This window comes from Taudactylus pleione, unplaced genomic scaffold, assembly GCF_031769625.1.
Source record: "Taudactylus pleione unplaced genomic scaffold, aTauple2 ptg000541l, whole genome shotgun sequence".
Taxonomy (NCBI): Eukaryota; Metazoa; Chordata; class Amphibia; order Anura; family Myobatrachidae; genus Taudactylus; species Taudactylus pleione.
This window is the reverse complement of record NW_028284943.1, coordinates 1938725-1953751: the sequence shown is the minus strand read 5'-3', so window position 1 is coordinate 1953751 and position 15027 is coordinate 1938725. Positions and strand designations below refer to the sequence as shown.

Genomic DNA, 15027 nt, shown 5'->3' with positions numbered 1-15027 from the left:
AAATCGTTTAATCGTTCAATCGTTCATCTGACAAATCTGACAAGTCTGACAAATCTGACCGTGTGTACGCTCCATAACGTTTACCTGGCCAAGAAGCTAGAGAGTGCTTCCTGCTATGAGGTGGCTAAGCTGCTGGTGCAGATTATATAGGGGGCAGATGAGCTGGGATAGAACGTGACCACCATTGCTGTGCTGCCCATCGTGCTACCCTGCCTGTGCCTGTAGTACTACGTACTACTACGGTAGCTCACTCACATGGACGATCCCATGATGATGCCTCTGCGTTGCCCTGGATACTCCTGTGTTGTCATGGAGATATCAGGCCACGCCCACTGGGCCGCCCGCCCGCTCTGGGAGCCGCATACGCAGCACTACGGGGGCGCCTTCTGCGTGACGCGATACTCGCCGATTGGCCGCAGCGCTCGCTGTTCTTACGATTCCGATTGGCCTAGATTGGCGCGAAGGTGCGCGAGTGCGAGTTACGGGGAGGCGGGAAACAATAGCGGGAGGAGCAGAGCGGAGACCGGGGACTCAGGGGAGGAGCTGCTCCCACAGCCAGCCGCCCTGACTGAGAGAGGGGGACACGGTCTGGAGAGTGAGGCCGGGAGAAGCCGTAGTATCGCCAGTGCAGCTCCCAGCGGGCACAATGGCGGACAAGGAGGGTAAGTGTGGAGAAAGTTCGCGGCTCTTGTGCAGGGAGCACCGGGAATCTCCTCACTGCCGGGAAACCGACCAACACTATAGACCAAGGGGTGAGGCCACAACCTCTAGGGCACATTGGTGCCCTCCCGCTGGCAGGTGTGGGTAGCAGTAGCCCGGGAGGCGGTGTGTGGCACCTCCTTACCCCAGTGTCCCGCAGAGCGGCAGAAGTTAACATGTGCCTTACCCTGTGCTGTCCCTCTCTCCCCGCTAATACAGCTGCGTTTGATGATGCGGTAGAGGAGCGGGTGATAAACGAGGAGTACAAGATCTGGAAGAAGAACACCCCCTTCCTCTACGACCTGGTGATGACGCATGCCCTGGAGTGGCCCAGCCTCACCGCACAGTGGCTGCCAGATGTCACCAGGTGAGCCTGGCAATGTGTAGGGAGCACCCAGCAGCACATTCTTTTTATGTCTTTACATTTATTTTATTTACTTCCTTGGAGCATCAATGTGACGTCCTATTTTCTATATCTGATTCTTTTCCCAGGCCGGAAGGGAAAGATTTTAGCATCCACCGCTTGGTTCTTGGGACGCACACCTCTGATGAACAGAATCACTTGGTGATTGCTAGTGTGCAACTTCCAAATGATGATGCCCAGTTTGATGCTTCTCATTATGACAGTGAGAAAGGAGGTGGGTATTGAACAGACTTCTATTACCTGGTTTAGGTCAGTTGAAACACTCAGGACCACCACATTATGGCTTAGTTGGTGTTGCACTTAATTTGATCACATTTTTCAGGCTGCATGAATCATAACCTAAGCAAATTGATGTGAGCTTTAAAGAACTGCTACTGAAGACCTTTACTTTCCTTAATGGTCACAACCAATACTGGTGGATTCATGGGGTTGACAGGATATTAGATTTTCTTAGACAGGTTTATAGAATTGTCTTGTGGCTGATATTTCTGGCACTGGAAACCATGTTAGATTTGGTGCGATAAAAATAAGTTTCTACTTTAAAAATGTTGGCGGAAAATAAAGATTTGGCATGCTCCAGTGGCATAAGTACATCCCAGACGCCCGGAGGAAAGTTTATATTTTGGTCTATTTTAGTTAAAGTAAACTTTTCTGCTCTGGGTTTTCTTATTTAAGAAATATATTGTCTTAAGTGCAGGTTTATAGAATTGGTGGTTTGCCCATAGCAACCAATTATATTCTAGGTGTCCTCTTCTAAGAGTTGCTAGATAAATGATAGCAACCATTTCTGTCTGGTTTCTATTGGCAACACCTCCACTTCTATAAACCCACACTTTAGTAACTATACCCCTAAATGTGATGTCTTGTCCAAGATGTTCTCTGTTTCTACTTCAGGGTCCATAGGGGGTCCACAGGGTTGACCTTGGGGTATAGCTGGATCTGGATCCATGGGCACCACGCAGTTAAAGCTTTAGCTGCTCCCAGGATGCACTTGGGTCCGTCGTCCTCTATACCCCGCCCCCGGCCACAGCACCTCAGTTTGAGTTGGTGCCCGGCCGGAGTCTGGTCACCTGCGCAGGGGGGCTGCAGGAGCAGCCCCCAAAAGCTTTCTATTTTTATTTAAAAAAAAAAAAAAGAGCCTGTTAGATTTTTATTTTAAAACAGAGGCTCTAGTGTGGCAGCGACGGGCTGTCTATGCAGACGCCCACGCTGCCGCTCTCCTTCCCCGCTGGCGCCGCCAGTACTGCACTGGGGATCGCGGCGGGAGGCCAGAGTCCGTACTAGCCGGACTCTGGGTCCCTCCCTGGACTGCTGCCGGAGTCGCCGGGGACAAGGTAAGCCGCGAGTCGCCGATTAGCGGCGGCTCGCGGGTTTTGCCTGCAGATGCAGTCCTTTGCCCCCGGTCCTAGGGGACAGACCGGGGGCCGCTAGCGGTGGCAGCGGGCTCCCCCTCTGAGGAGGAATAACCCGTGGGACCACTAGACCACCAGGGATATATGGCAAGCGGGATGCCGGCAAGCCCTGGGGTTAATATGCTAGCCAGGGGAGGAAGCCTTCCCTGTCAGCGGCTCCTCCCCTCAGCTCAGCGCGCCTTTCAGCACGGAGTCTGGCGTCGCTGAGCTGCAGCTACTCAGCCACTCCTCCTCTGAGGTCTCCAGCGGCCATTTTCTCACAGTGGCAGCGCAGATCTTCAGGGAGCACGCGGACCGGTCCCCCTGTGTACCTCTCCCCTGATTAAGGACAGCGTACACAGCACTATAGCCCTCCCAGACACTGAATCTGGGCAGGTTGATTGTAGTGGAAAGGTGCAGTGAGTATATCTTCCTGCATGGTATGTGACTTTTGCTAGTGCTGCCTGTCTGTGCTTATTTTCCGCTTACTGTCAGCTTATACCTATCCCTTTACTTCTCCTACAAGCCCTACAGGTGTGTGGGGGAGGGGCGTTTCTACTGACCTCACTTATATAGATCACGTATTTGTGAGGTCCGTCACATACAGTTGTGTGCTACACAGTACCGTATTGTGGGCTGTTGTTTAGCACACCGGTGAGTGCGTTTTCTTCTGCCCTGTTGCCAGATATATTTTTTGACTATATAATATATTTTGTCATGTCGGACGAGGAGATTGAGCACTCAGTGGCTCCGGTGTTGGCCTCCTGCGGACGCTGTTCTGCAGGAGTAGATAGGGAGGATTTGTCACAGGATGGCCTGTGTAGTCGATGCCAGGTGGCTCCTGGCCCATCCAGACCTTCTCTGGCGCAGGAACCACCGTGGGCGATGTTTTCTCAAGTGCTGGTGTCTATTGCGGACCATCTGTCGGTCCCGACTGCTCTCCCTACTAGGTCGTTGCCCCAGCCGACCATCCCCCATTCCCCGGGTGTCCCGCAGTTATTGCGGAGTCCTCCTGGGTCTCAGTCGGTGGGTCCCTATGCGGGGTTGCCTATGTATATACAGGCTTCCCCTGTGCCGCAGCAGCCTGTGGTACCTTTTCAGGCCCCTATGGTGACTCCTCCACCCTGGGTGGATGTGCTCTCCAACTCCGTGCAAAATTTGGCGGCCGCTTCCTCGGCTTTTCAGTCAATGTTGCAGACTGACATGCCTTCTAGGATTTCAAAACGCCCACTCATGACACGGGCTGCTCAGGTATCGGACTCAGAGGGTTCCTCAGATGATGGGGAGGTCCCTGATGACACTGACTCGGACGCCTCGGTCCTGGAAATGGATACCAAGTCGTCCATTAATGTGCGAGCACTAGTTAGGGCGGTGCAAGCTATTCTTCTTATAGAGGATGAGGCACCGGTTCCTAAGTCGAAGTTTCCTAGTTTCAAAAAAACTAAGGTGGCTTCTGAGGTGTTTCCCCTGTCGGATCAGTTGACGGATCATATGGCGGTAGCTTGGCAGGCGCCCAGTAAGAGATTCCTTCCTCAGAAGCGGTTGGCTTCTAATTACCCCTTCCCTGAGGCACATTGTAAAAAATGGGAAACTCCACCGGCGGTGGATTCCCATGTCACCCGTTTAACTCGGGGCGCCACCTTACCATTACCGTCGATATCCTCGCTGAAGGATCCCATGGACAGGAAAGTTGAGACTTGCTTAAAGTCTATTTACTCCCTCCGGGGCGGTGGCCCGACCGTCCAAGGCCATTGAGGGGTGGGCCAATGCATTGGAAGATACCTTCCCGGACGACGCTCCGGATGTCCAGCGGGCGTTGTTGGGACAAATGAGGGACGCTGCTTCTTACATTGGAGAAGCTTCTTTAGATGCTAGTCTGCTGACCTCGCGGGTATCGGCTGCAGCGGTGTCTGCCCGCCGATCCTTATGGTTGCGGTCCTGGAGAGCGGACTCTGATTCAAAGAAAGGTCTGGAGGCCTTACCTTTCAATGGGGAATTACTATTCGGTCCGGACTTGGACAAAATAGTGGACACCCTGGCTAAATCCAAGTCGGCCTTCCTCCCTTCGGCGGCACTGCCTGCTAAGGTTCGGAGTTCGGCTTTTCGTTCCTTTCGGGTTCAGGGTAAGGCGAAAGGTCAGTCCTTCCCGAGACAGTCTGCGAGTAAGACGGCCTTTAAACCCAAGAAGCAAGCCTGGAGTGCTCGGCGCCCTTCTTCCAAGCAGGAAGATAAACCTGCGGCCTGATGGGACGGGCCTCCCTCTGGGGGACCTCAGAGTGGGAGGCCGACTTCTATTTTCCCAGTGCTGGCACAATACCTCCACGGATGCCTGGGTTCGAGAAGTGGTCTCCCAGGGGTACGCCCTGTCTTTTCGGCACAGACCACCCCACCAGTTTTTCTGCACAAGTCCTTCTCAGGACAAGACCAAGGCGTTACAGGTTCAGGAGGCTATAGAGTCCTTGCTGAAAGCAGGGGTCATTGTTCCCGTTCCTCTATCACAACGAGGGACGGGGTATTATTCGTCTCTGTTTCTGGTGCAGAAACCCAATGGTTCTCATCGCCCTATCCTCAACTTGAAGTCTCTGAACAAATTCCTCAGAGTTCCCAAGTTCAGGATGGAAACGTTACGTTCCATCATTCTGGCGATGGAACCGGGGGATTACATGGTGTCCCTGGACATCCAGGACGCCTACCTCCATGTTCCGATAGCATCTTCACACCAGCGGTATCTGAGGTTCGCTATCCTTCAACACCACTATCAGTTCCGGGCGCTACCCTTTGGTCTCTCCACGGCACCGAGGGTGTTCACGAAGATTATGGCGGTCATGGCCGCACATCTTCGGAACCAGAATGTACGGCTGCTGCCGTACCTGGACGACCTCCTGTTGCCGGCGAGCTCCCCGGAGGTACTGCTTCAACATCTCCACCTGACGATCGCTTGCCTGCAAGCACACGGGTGGTTGATAAATTGGAAAAGTCCTCCCTGATTCCATCACAGCGGATGGTTCATTTGGGACCCCTGCTGGATTCGCGTCAGCAAAGGATCTTCCTGACTCCGGAGAAGGTCGCCTCCCTACAGCTGCGGATACGCAGTTGCCTGAGCCGTTGCCGCCTGTCGGTCCATTCGGCTATGAGAGTTCTGGGGTCCATGGTGTCGACATTCGACATGGTGGAATTTGCCCAGTTCCATTCCCGGCCCCTGCAGGGGCTGATTCTATCAGAATGGAACGGGTTACCTCACCGGATCCGCTCTCAGGTGCTGGTGTTGTCTCCGGACGTTCGGCTATCTTTGGCTTGGTGGCTTCAGACAGCTCATCTGGTCGAGGGGCGCCCATTTTGGATCCCGGACTGGGTCCTGCTCACGACCGGTGCCAGTCTCCGGGGTTGGGGGGCAGTGACCGGCTCTTTGTAGCTTCAGGGTCGTTGGTCAGCGGAAGAAGCACTTCTCCCCATCAACATCCTGGAACTGCGGGCAGTATACAGGGCCCTGCAGTCGTCCGGCCCCGCTCTTCACGGAAGGGCGGTACAGGTGCCGTCCGACAACGCCACCACGGTGGCGTATATCAATCACCAAGGCGGAACTCGCAGTCAGGCAGCGATGTCGGAGGTGTCTCGTATCCTGACTTGGGCGGAGGGTCACATTCCAGCGATCTCGGCGGTCTTCATCCCCGGAGTCCTCAATTGGGAGGCGGACTTCCTCAGCCGTCACGACGTGCATCCCGGGGAATGGTCGTTTCACCCAGAGGTGTTTCAGCTACTCGTGGACAGGTGGGGACTGCCGGAGCTGGACTTGATGGCCTCCCGTCACAATCACAAGTTGCCCGTTTACGGGTCAAGGACAAGAGACGCAGGTGCAAGTCTGGTGGATGCGCTGTCGGTGAAATGGACGTTTCACCTGGCGTATCTGTTTCCTCCGATATCCCTGCTTCCTCGGGTTCTGCGGAAATTCAAGCAGGACTGCGGCATGCTCGTGCTGGTAGCTCCGGCGTGGCCCAGACGTCCTTGGTACTCCGATCTCAGGAGCCTCTCCATCGACGCTCCGTACCTTCTTCCTCAGCGTCGGGACCTGTTGTCTCAGGGGCCCTGCCTTTACCCGGATCTGGGTCGGCTGTCTTTGACGGCGTGGCTCTTGAGACAGCCGTCTTGAGGTCTCGGGGCTTCTCCAGTTCGGTTATTGGTACCATGCTCAGGGCACGCAAGCCTGCTTCAGCACGGATTTATCACAGAGTGTGGCACACTTACTTTCAGTGGTGTGAGTCCAGACATTATGATCCTCAGGTGTTCCGAGTTTCTAGGATCTTGGAATTTCTTCAGTCAGGATTGGATCTCGGCTTACGCTTTGCATCTCTGAAGGTTCATGTGTCCGCCTTGTCCGTGTGGTTTCAACGGCGGATTGCAATACTACCAGACGTTCACACCTTTTTCCAGGGTGTTCTCAGGATCCAGCCTCCCTTTGTGCCTCCTGTGGCTCCTTGGGACTTGGCGGTGGTGCTACGGGTCCTGCAGGGTCCTCCGTTTGAGCCTCTTGAGGCGGTGGAGCTCAAGTGGCTGACATTTAAGACTGTTTTTCTCCTGGCAATTGCTTCGGCCAGGAGGGTGTCTGAATTGGGGGCGCTTTCCTGTCGCCCTCCTTTCCTGATTTTTCACCAGGACAGAGCGGTGCTCCGCACTCGTCCTGAGTTTTTGCCCAAAGTGGTCTCGAAGTTCCATATTAATCAGGAACTTGTTGTGCCAGCTTTTCAGTCCCCTGATCTTTCAGCTGGTGAGACTTCCTTAGATGTGGTCCGGGCGCTTAGAATTTATGTAGACCGGACGGCTTCGGTTTGGAAGTCTGATTCCTTGTTTATCCTCTTTGGTTTTCACAAGAGGGGTTGGCCTGCCAACAAACAAACGTTCGTTCCGTTATTTGTGAGGCTTATGCACAGGAGGGCTTACCTGTGCCAGCCTCTGATAAGGCTCATTCCACTCGTTCTGCGGGTCCCTCTTGGGCTGCTAGACGTGGCGCTTCTGCTGTTCAGCTGTGTAAGGCGGCCACTTGGTCTTCAATTCAAACGTTTTTGAGGTTCTATGCGTTTGACACCTTTGCCTCTCAGGATGCATCCTTTGGGCGCCGGGTACTCCTTTCAGCACAGGAGCGTCCCCGCCCTTAGTTGTACTGCTTTGGGACATCCCCAAGGTCAACCCTGTGGACCCCCTATGGACCCTGAAGTAGAAAACAAGAGATATGGTAAGAACTTACCTTTGTTATCTCTGTTTCTACGAAGTCCATAGGGTCCACAGGGCGCCCGCCCTGACTCACCTGGCTTCAAATGGGCTGTGTGGCTGGTCACCGGTTTTCCGTCTCCCATTTCTGTGAGTATGGTTTCTTGTGTGTTCCAGTCTTCCTTCTCTCTGTTTAGTCTCCTCCTCCGGCCTTAGCTGCTTACCAACTGAGGTGCTGTGGCCGGGGGCGGGGTATAGAGGAGGACGGACCCAAGTGCATCCTGGGAGCAGCTAAAGCTTTAACTGCGTGGTGCCCATGGATCCAGATCCAGCTATACCCCAAGGTCAACCCTGTGGACCCTATGGACTTCGTAGAAACAGAGATAACAAAGGTAAGTTCTTACCATATCTCTTGTTTTTACCAGATTCTGATAGCTATTTTTCACGAGGACCAATGGCACTTTCACAGGACAGACTGTTCTTCCTTGACAATTTTATGGTACCTTTGGCAATGAGGCACTTGGATGTCCCTATAATTTCTTTTCCAAGCTCTGCAGGGTGGACATCTTAGCCATTCTTTCTACTTAGGAAGGCTGTACTTTCTTGAGAATTTGCCCCATTAATTTAGGATAGCTTTGGTACATCCCAGTGTGGCTCCAAAAGCTGAAGAATAAAATGGAAGTTTCTTCTTGAGGGTCCATAGGGCTCCTCAGGGAGACATTGGGGTGTAGGTGGGACCTGTTGGACCGGACACAAACAGCAAAGCTTTTCAATCCCATGATGCTTCGGTCCGTCCCCCTATACCCTGCCCACAGCCTGAGGGCACTTCAGTTTCGTTGGTGTCTAGCAGGAGCTAAGATCACCATTATAATGGGGCTGCATTAAGCAGCCCAAGCTTTTATTTTATGATTTATTTTTTTTTCTACTTTTACTATAACGGGCGCGCCACACCAGACTGTACTCCGGACGTCTGTGTTGCCGCCCCATCACCCTTCTCCTGTGCCGTGACACCAAGCCTGTGCTAGGTCCTCCCGACGGGGGCCAGCTAGCAGGCTCCCCAGACTGCAGCACGGAACCCAGGAGACTGGTAAGGTGGAACACCATTCGCGGGTATCCGCAGTTTAGTGCAGTCTTGCCTCTGGTCTCCGGAGAGAGAGCGGAGGCGCAGATGTGGACATTGGCTCTCCCTCTACTCCACTAGACCGCCGGGGTAAAATTATACTGGCGCAGAGGCACATTATTATGGCCAGGGGACCCAGTGGTTAACGTCAGCCAGGGGAACGGGTGCTCTCCCTGCAGCCCCTCCTACAGCTCACTGTGGTCTTGGTGATTCCTGAGATGCTCCTCCCTCACCCTCCGCCCCCTCAGACACGCGGAAGCCATTTTATGCTATCAATCAACGGGCCAGGTTATACAGCGCTATATCGTACCAGCCACTGCGGTCTGTGTAGTTGATTTTAGTGCCCATTGCAGACATGTAATGTTTGTGTGTGACTTGTGCTAGCGCTAATCTCTATTTTCTATAATGTCAGTTTAGAACTGTCACTTTATTCTACTGTACCCTGACATGCTAAGGTATAGGTTCATAGTCCTCACACTTGTATAGAAAAAGTGAGGTACAATCACATACTATATAGCGCGGTTACGCCCTACATTGTGCCATATATATAATGCTGCTGCACACTACTGTGCCATATTACACATACTGCAGGATGTTCACTGCACTGTATCATACTGTGTATTGTATTCTTGTGGATATGTCTGGCAGAGGAAAGAATAACAAGCAGCCTGGGGCTGCTGCCTCTACTCTGTTGTCATGCAAGTCCTGTTCAGCAGACTTAGCCCTAGAGGACCCCATTCAGGTTGGTCTTTGTATTAATTGCTACACAGTCCCAGGCCCTTCGACCCTTGTGTCTCTCCCTCAGGACCCAACCTGGGTGGCTTTTTCATAGATGCTGGCAAAAATTACGGACCACGTAGCAGTCCCCGTAGTGGCTCCCCACGTGGGATGGCCACAGCAGGTACTCCCTGCAAATCCTGTGCCTCCCCCATGGGTAGATGTGCTGTCTACTTCAGTACAGAGTTTGGCTAATACCACTCTGGTTTTTCAGCAAATGCTGCAAAAGGACAAACCTTTACCTACTAAATCTAGTAAACGTGCTCTGTTATCTTCAAATCTACTGTTATCTGACTCGGATATATCATCTGGGGAAGCAGAAGATGCAGACCTCTCTGACTCTGTCTCAGGAGAAGAGGAGCCACCCTCTAAACTAAATATACCTCCTCTTGTGAGAGCTGTAAAATCAATTTTACAAATAGAAGAGGATGAACCTGCTCCTAACAAAAATAGTGCACTTCTTAAACGACAAAAGGTGGTTTTACCAGAATACCCTCAATCCGATCAGCTATCTGATCACATGAGTGAAGCATGGAATATGCCTGGTAAAAGATTTCAAATTCCAAAACGGTTCAGTTCCTTTTACCCTCTGCCAGCTGCTGATTGCACTAAATGGGAAGTTCCCCCAGCAGTGGATTCTCATGTAATACATCTGGTTAAAAATGCTACATTACCTGTTCATACTGCAACCTCCTTGAAGGAGACTACAGATAGACGTATAGAAGCTTGTCACAAATCCATATACTCTTACAGGAGCTATTACTCGTCCTGCTACGGCCTGGGTGGCGAAAGCCAATGAGAGTTGGGCAGAGGCCCTAGAAGAGACACTTCTCCATGAAGCTTTAAGGGAACGACTATCCATATCTCACATTAGGGATGCAGCCTCCTACTTAGGTGAAGCAGCTATGGATACGGCTCTCCTGGCCTCTAGGACATCCGCCACTGCGGTAGTGGCCTGCCGTATTGTTTGGCCCTGTTCCTGGAAAGCAGATTCGGACTCAAAGCGGGCTCTGGAGTGTCTGCCTTATTAGGGAGACATCCTATTTGGTCCAGAATTAGATAAAATTGTGACTATTTTGGCAGCTTCCAAAACTGCCTTCCTGCTCTCTACATATAATACAAAACCTGGGATGTCATCATTTCGGTCCTTTCCATGGCAGTAGACATCAGCCAAGGCCTCTAAGCCTAGAGCCAAGCAAGCCTGGACTACTAGACGTCCAGCTGCTAAATCTGAGGACAAGCCTGCAGCCTGAGAGGCAGGACTTCTTCAATTCGCCCAGGTTTGGCATCACGTCCGATGCCTGGGTAAGACAAGTTGCTTCCCATGGATACACCCTCTCCTTCCTCCTGAGGTGACCCCCCACCCCCAGCTGTTCTTTTACACAGGACCTTCATCTGACTCAATCAAGACCCTGCTGCTCCAAAATGTAATTGTCCTTCCTGAACTCAGGGGTAATAATTCAGGTCCCCTCTTCACAATGGGGCATGGGTTATTATTCTACCCTTTTCTTAGTTCAGAAGCCCAATGTGTCTCATCGGCCTAACCTCAAATCTCTGAACAAGTTTATCAGGTTCCTAAGGTTTAACATGGTTACCCTCCTTTCTATTATCCTAGCTATGGAGCCCGGGAGATTTTATGGTATCCATAGACATGCAGGATGCTTACCTACATGTACCTATAGCACCTTCTCGTCAACAATATCTCCGGTTTGCTACACTGCAGCAACATTATCAATTTCAGGCTGTGCTATTAGGCCTTTCAGAGGCCCCTTGGGTCTCTGCCAAGATCATGTCAGTAATGGCAGCCTCTCTTCGTCATCAAGGGATCAGACTGCTCCCATACCTGGACAATCTCTTGCTGTTGGCCAGCTCCCCAGAGACTCTTCACCGCCATCTGCAGGTAACAATTTCCTTTCTACAAATGCACGTTTGGCTGATCAACTGGAAAGTCTTCCCTGACACCCTCTCAAAGGATGGTACAGTTAAGAGAATCTTCCTAACATCGGACAAGATTTCAGCACTACAGCACAGACTGCTCCACAATCGCAGAGTGTCGCTTCACTCTGCAATGCAGGCCTTGGGATCAATGGTGTCCACCTTCGACATGGTCGAATTCGCCCAGTTTCACCCCAAGGCCACTACAACACCTGATCCTCTCCAGGTGGAACGGGCTACCCCATCTGCTCAGATCCCAGATGCTGAGCCTCCCCCCAGCGGTTCACCTGTCCCAAGCCTGGTGGCTACAGACTTCCCATTTGAACAAGTGTCGTTCCTTTTAGATACCGGACTGGGCTCTCCTCACCACAGACGCAAGCCTCCGAGGGTGGGGCGCAGTAACCGGCCAGCACTCCTTCCGGGGCCGCAGTGCTGCCAAACAATATCCTGGAACGTCGATCCATCTACAGAGCTCTGGCTCAGAACATTCTGTAAAACAGGCCAGTACAAGTACAGATCGACAATGCCACGACTGTGACCTACCTCAATCACCAAGGGGGCACTCAGTCTGTAAGCAATGACAGAAGTGTCCCGCATTCTCACATTGGCCGAATGCCATCTCCGCAGTGTTAATCCGGGGGATTCTCAATTGGGAAGCGGATTTCCTTAGCACGTAAGCCAGCTTCAGCCAGGATTTACCACATAATATGGCATACTTATTTCCAATGGTGTGCTCCTGAAAACGATGACCCTCAAGTCTTTAAAGTTTCTCACTGTCTTACCTGCCTTCCGGCTGGACTAGACCTAGGCCTCCTAGCATCTCTCAAAGTGCAGGTTTCTGCTCTATCTGGTTTTCGTGCAGATTTGCTCCTATACCGGATGTTCACACCTTCATGCAAGGTGTTCTACGCATACAACCTCCCATTGTCCCTCCTGTGGCTCCTTAAGATTTGACAGTGGTGCACAAAACACTTCAAGAACCTCCATTTGAACCCCTGGAATCGGGGGTTGTCAAATGGCTCACTGCAAAGACTTCTGGCTATAGCATCTGCCCGTAGGGTATCGGATTTAGGGGTGCTTTCATGTTGCTCCCCCTTATTTTAATCTTTCATCAGGACAGGGCTATTCTTCAAACATGCCCAGGCTTCCTTCCCAAAGTGGTTTCTCACTTCCACCTGAATGAGAAATTGTCGTTCCGGCCTTTAATTCACCGGACCTCTCGGCAGGTGAGACCTCTCCGGATTGTGCTCTGAAGGTCTACGGACCGTACTACTTCTGTCAGGAAATAGGATTCCCTCCTTTTGTCCTATATGGATTCCACAAGAAGGGATGACCAGCTAACAGACTCTGGAAAGATGGATTTGCATGACTATCTCACAGGCTTTTACGCAGACTGGCCTTCCTGTGCCAACTACAGTCTCTGCTCATTCTACTCGCTCTGTGGGTCCCTCGTGAGCAGCCTGGCATGGCGCCTCAACTGAATAGCTATGCAAGGCGGCCACCTGGTCTTCTATCCACACCTTTCTTAGGTTTTATGCCTTTGATACATTTGCGCCTCGGGATGCTTCCTTCGGGTGTAGGGTTCTCCTATCCGCTCAGGAGCGTTCCTGCCTTTGAACATCTGCTTTGGGACATCTTCCAATGTCTCCCTGTGGAGCCATATGGACCCTGAACAAGAAAAGGAGAGTTATGGTAAAACTTGCCTTCGTTATCTCTTCAAAGTCCATAGGGTCCACAGGGCACCTGCCCTGACACACCTGGCTTCTATGGGCTTCTCCTCTTGGTCACTTGTTCCCTTCTCTGCTTGAGTGTGTGATTCCTTAGTGTACCAGTCTTCTTCTCTCCTGTTCTGCTCCTGCATTGGGCTTGTTAACAAAACTGAAGTACCCTCAGGCTGTGGGCCGGGTATAGGGTGAAAGGACCAGAGCATCCTGGGATTGAAAAGCTTTGCTGATGGTGTCCGGTCCTCCATGTCCTACCTCCACCTCAATGTCTCCCTGTGGACCCTATGGACCTCGAAGAAAGAGTTAACAAAGGTAAGTTTGTTTTGTGGTTTTTTGTTTTTTTTACCACAACTCTCCTTTTCTGTACTTGTGTTAAATCGCAACCAATAGATGTTTGGTTTACTGTGCTCATCTAGCTGAGTTAGTGCAAGAGGGTCACAGCGGACACCATCAGTTGCTGTTTATCCAGGGATGAAAGTGTTGAAAATATGGGCAGTACAAAATGAATGTGTGGGTGTGGTTATTGAGAATTTAATATTGAAGTGTTTAAACTGTTGTGAAAAACATAGTATTTTGTTGACTTTACAATTGCAATTCATTATGTTTCATAAATTTTAACTTAAATTTATTATCTCCTCAGAGTTTGGAGGCTTTGGTTCAGTTAGTGGGAAAATTGAGATTGAGATCAAAATAAACCACGAGGGAGAAGTGAACAGAGCTCGCTACATGCCACAGAACCCTTGCATCATCGCAACAAAAACCCCATCCAGTGATGTCCTTGTGTTTGACTATACAAAACACCCATCCAAACCAGGTAAGCATCTATTTAGTTCTTGTTTTCTGAATGTGTTTGTGCTCACAATATTTGCAAAATAAATATTCCATTAATTTGGAAACTAGCAATAATAGTTACATTGCATTCAAATTGCATATGTGAAAAGTTGTATTCTGGTCTAGGGATTACAGAACACAAGGATATGTTGACTATTTGTCTCCTAAACTTCTCATCTTGTGTGGGTACTAACTGATTATTTTATCTTACACCTGAACTATGTAGTGCACATCAACAATACCAGTACTAATTGGGATACAGTAATCTCTAAAAATGAACTTCAGAAATGTGATGCAAAACCATTTTCTGAAATGTTTTGGAGTGCATCATAACAAACATTTTAAATCCATTTATTGCATTTAAACAATAATTGAAAATGCTTGTAGTTAAGAGTTGGGTTACTTAACTGAATTAATGAATTTGTACGTTTAATTGGGTAGATCCCTCAGGCGAATGTAATCCAGACCTTCGGCTTCGTGGGCACCAAAAGGAAGGATATGGCTTATCCTGGAACCCTAATCTTAGTGGAAACCTACTTAGTGCTTCTGATGACCATGTGAGTTATAAGCTTTACCATCTCTCCCTGAGTCACATGTTGGTTCATTAAGTCCTTCTATTGCCATCATTGTAAAACTTAAGTATTTGTATTCTCTGCTTGTAGACAATTTGCTTATGGGACATTAGTGCTGTTCCTAAAGAGGGAAAGGTGGTGGATGCGAAGACTATTTTCACAGGACATACTGCAGTGGTGGAAGATGTTTCCTGGCACTTATTACACGAGTCTCTGTTTGGATCCGTGGCAGATGACCAGAAACTCATGATGTGAGTGTAGTGACCTGGTAAAATATTTACCTTGTGATTCCGTTATGTATATGTTTGCCAAAGTTGCACTGCAACTTGTGAAATGTTTATGTAAAGTGGCC

At 50.5% G+C, this 15027-nt stretch overlaps 1 protein-coding gene across 1 annotated transcript in view; it reads left to right on the top strand.

The window, feature by feature from the left end:
• The first annotated feature begins 402 nt into the window (after window positions 1-402).
• RBBP4 (RB binding protein 4, chromatin remodeling factor) overlaps window positions 403-15027 on the top strand; it is a 36349-nt gene continuing 21724 nt past the window's right edge. The window contains exons 1-6 of the mRNA XM_088451213.1: window positions 403-662; window positions 919-1066; window positions 1192-1337; window positions 13913-14086; window positions 14545-14660; window positions 14766-14926. Of these exons, the coding sequence (XP_088307339.1) occupies window positions 647-662; window positions 919-1066; window positions 1192-1337; window positions 13913-14086; window positions 14545-14660; window positions 14766-14926 (761 nt within the window). The 5' untranslated portion in view covers window positions 403-646. The remainder of the gene's footprint in view (window positions 663-918; window positions 1067-1191; window positions 1338-13912; window positions 14087-14544; window positions 14661-14765; window positions 14927-15027) is intronic.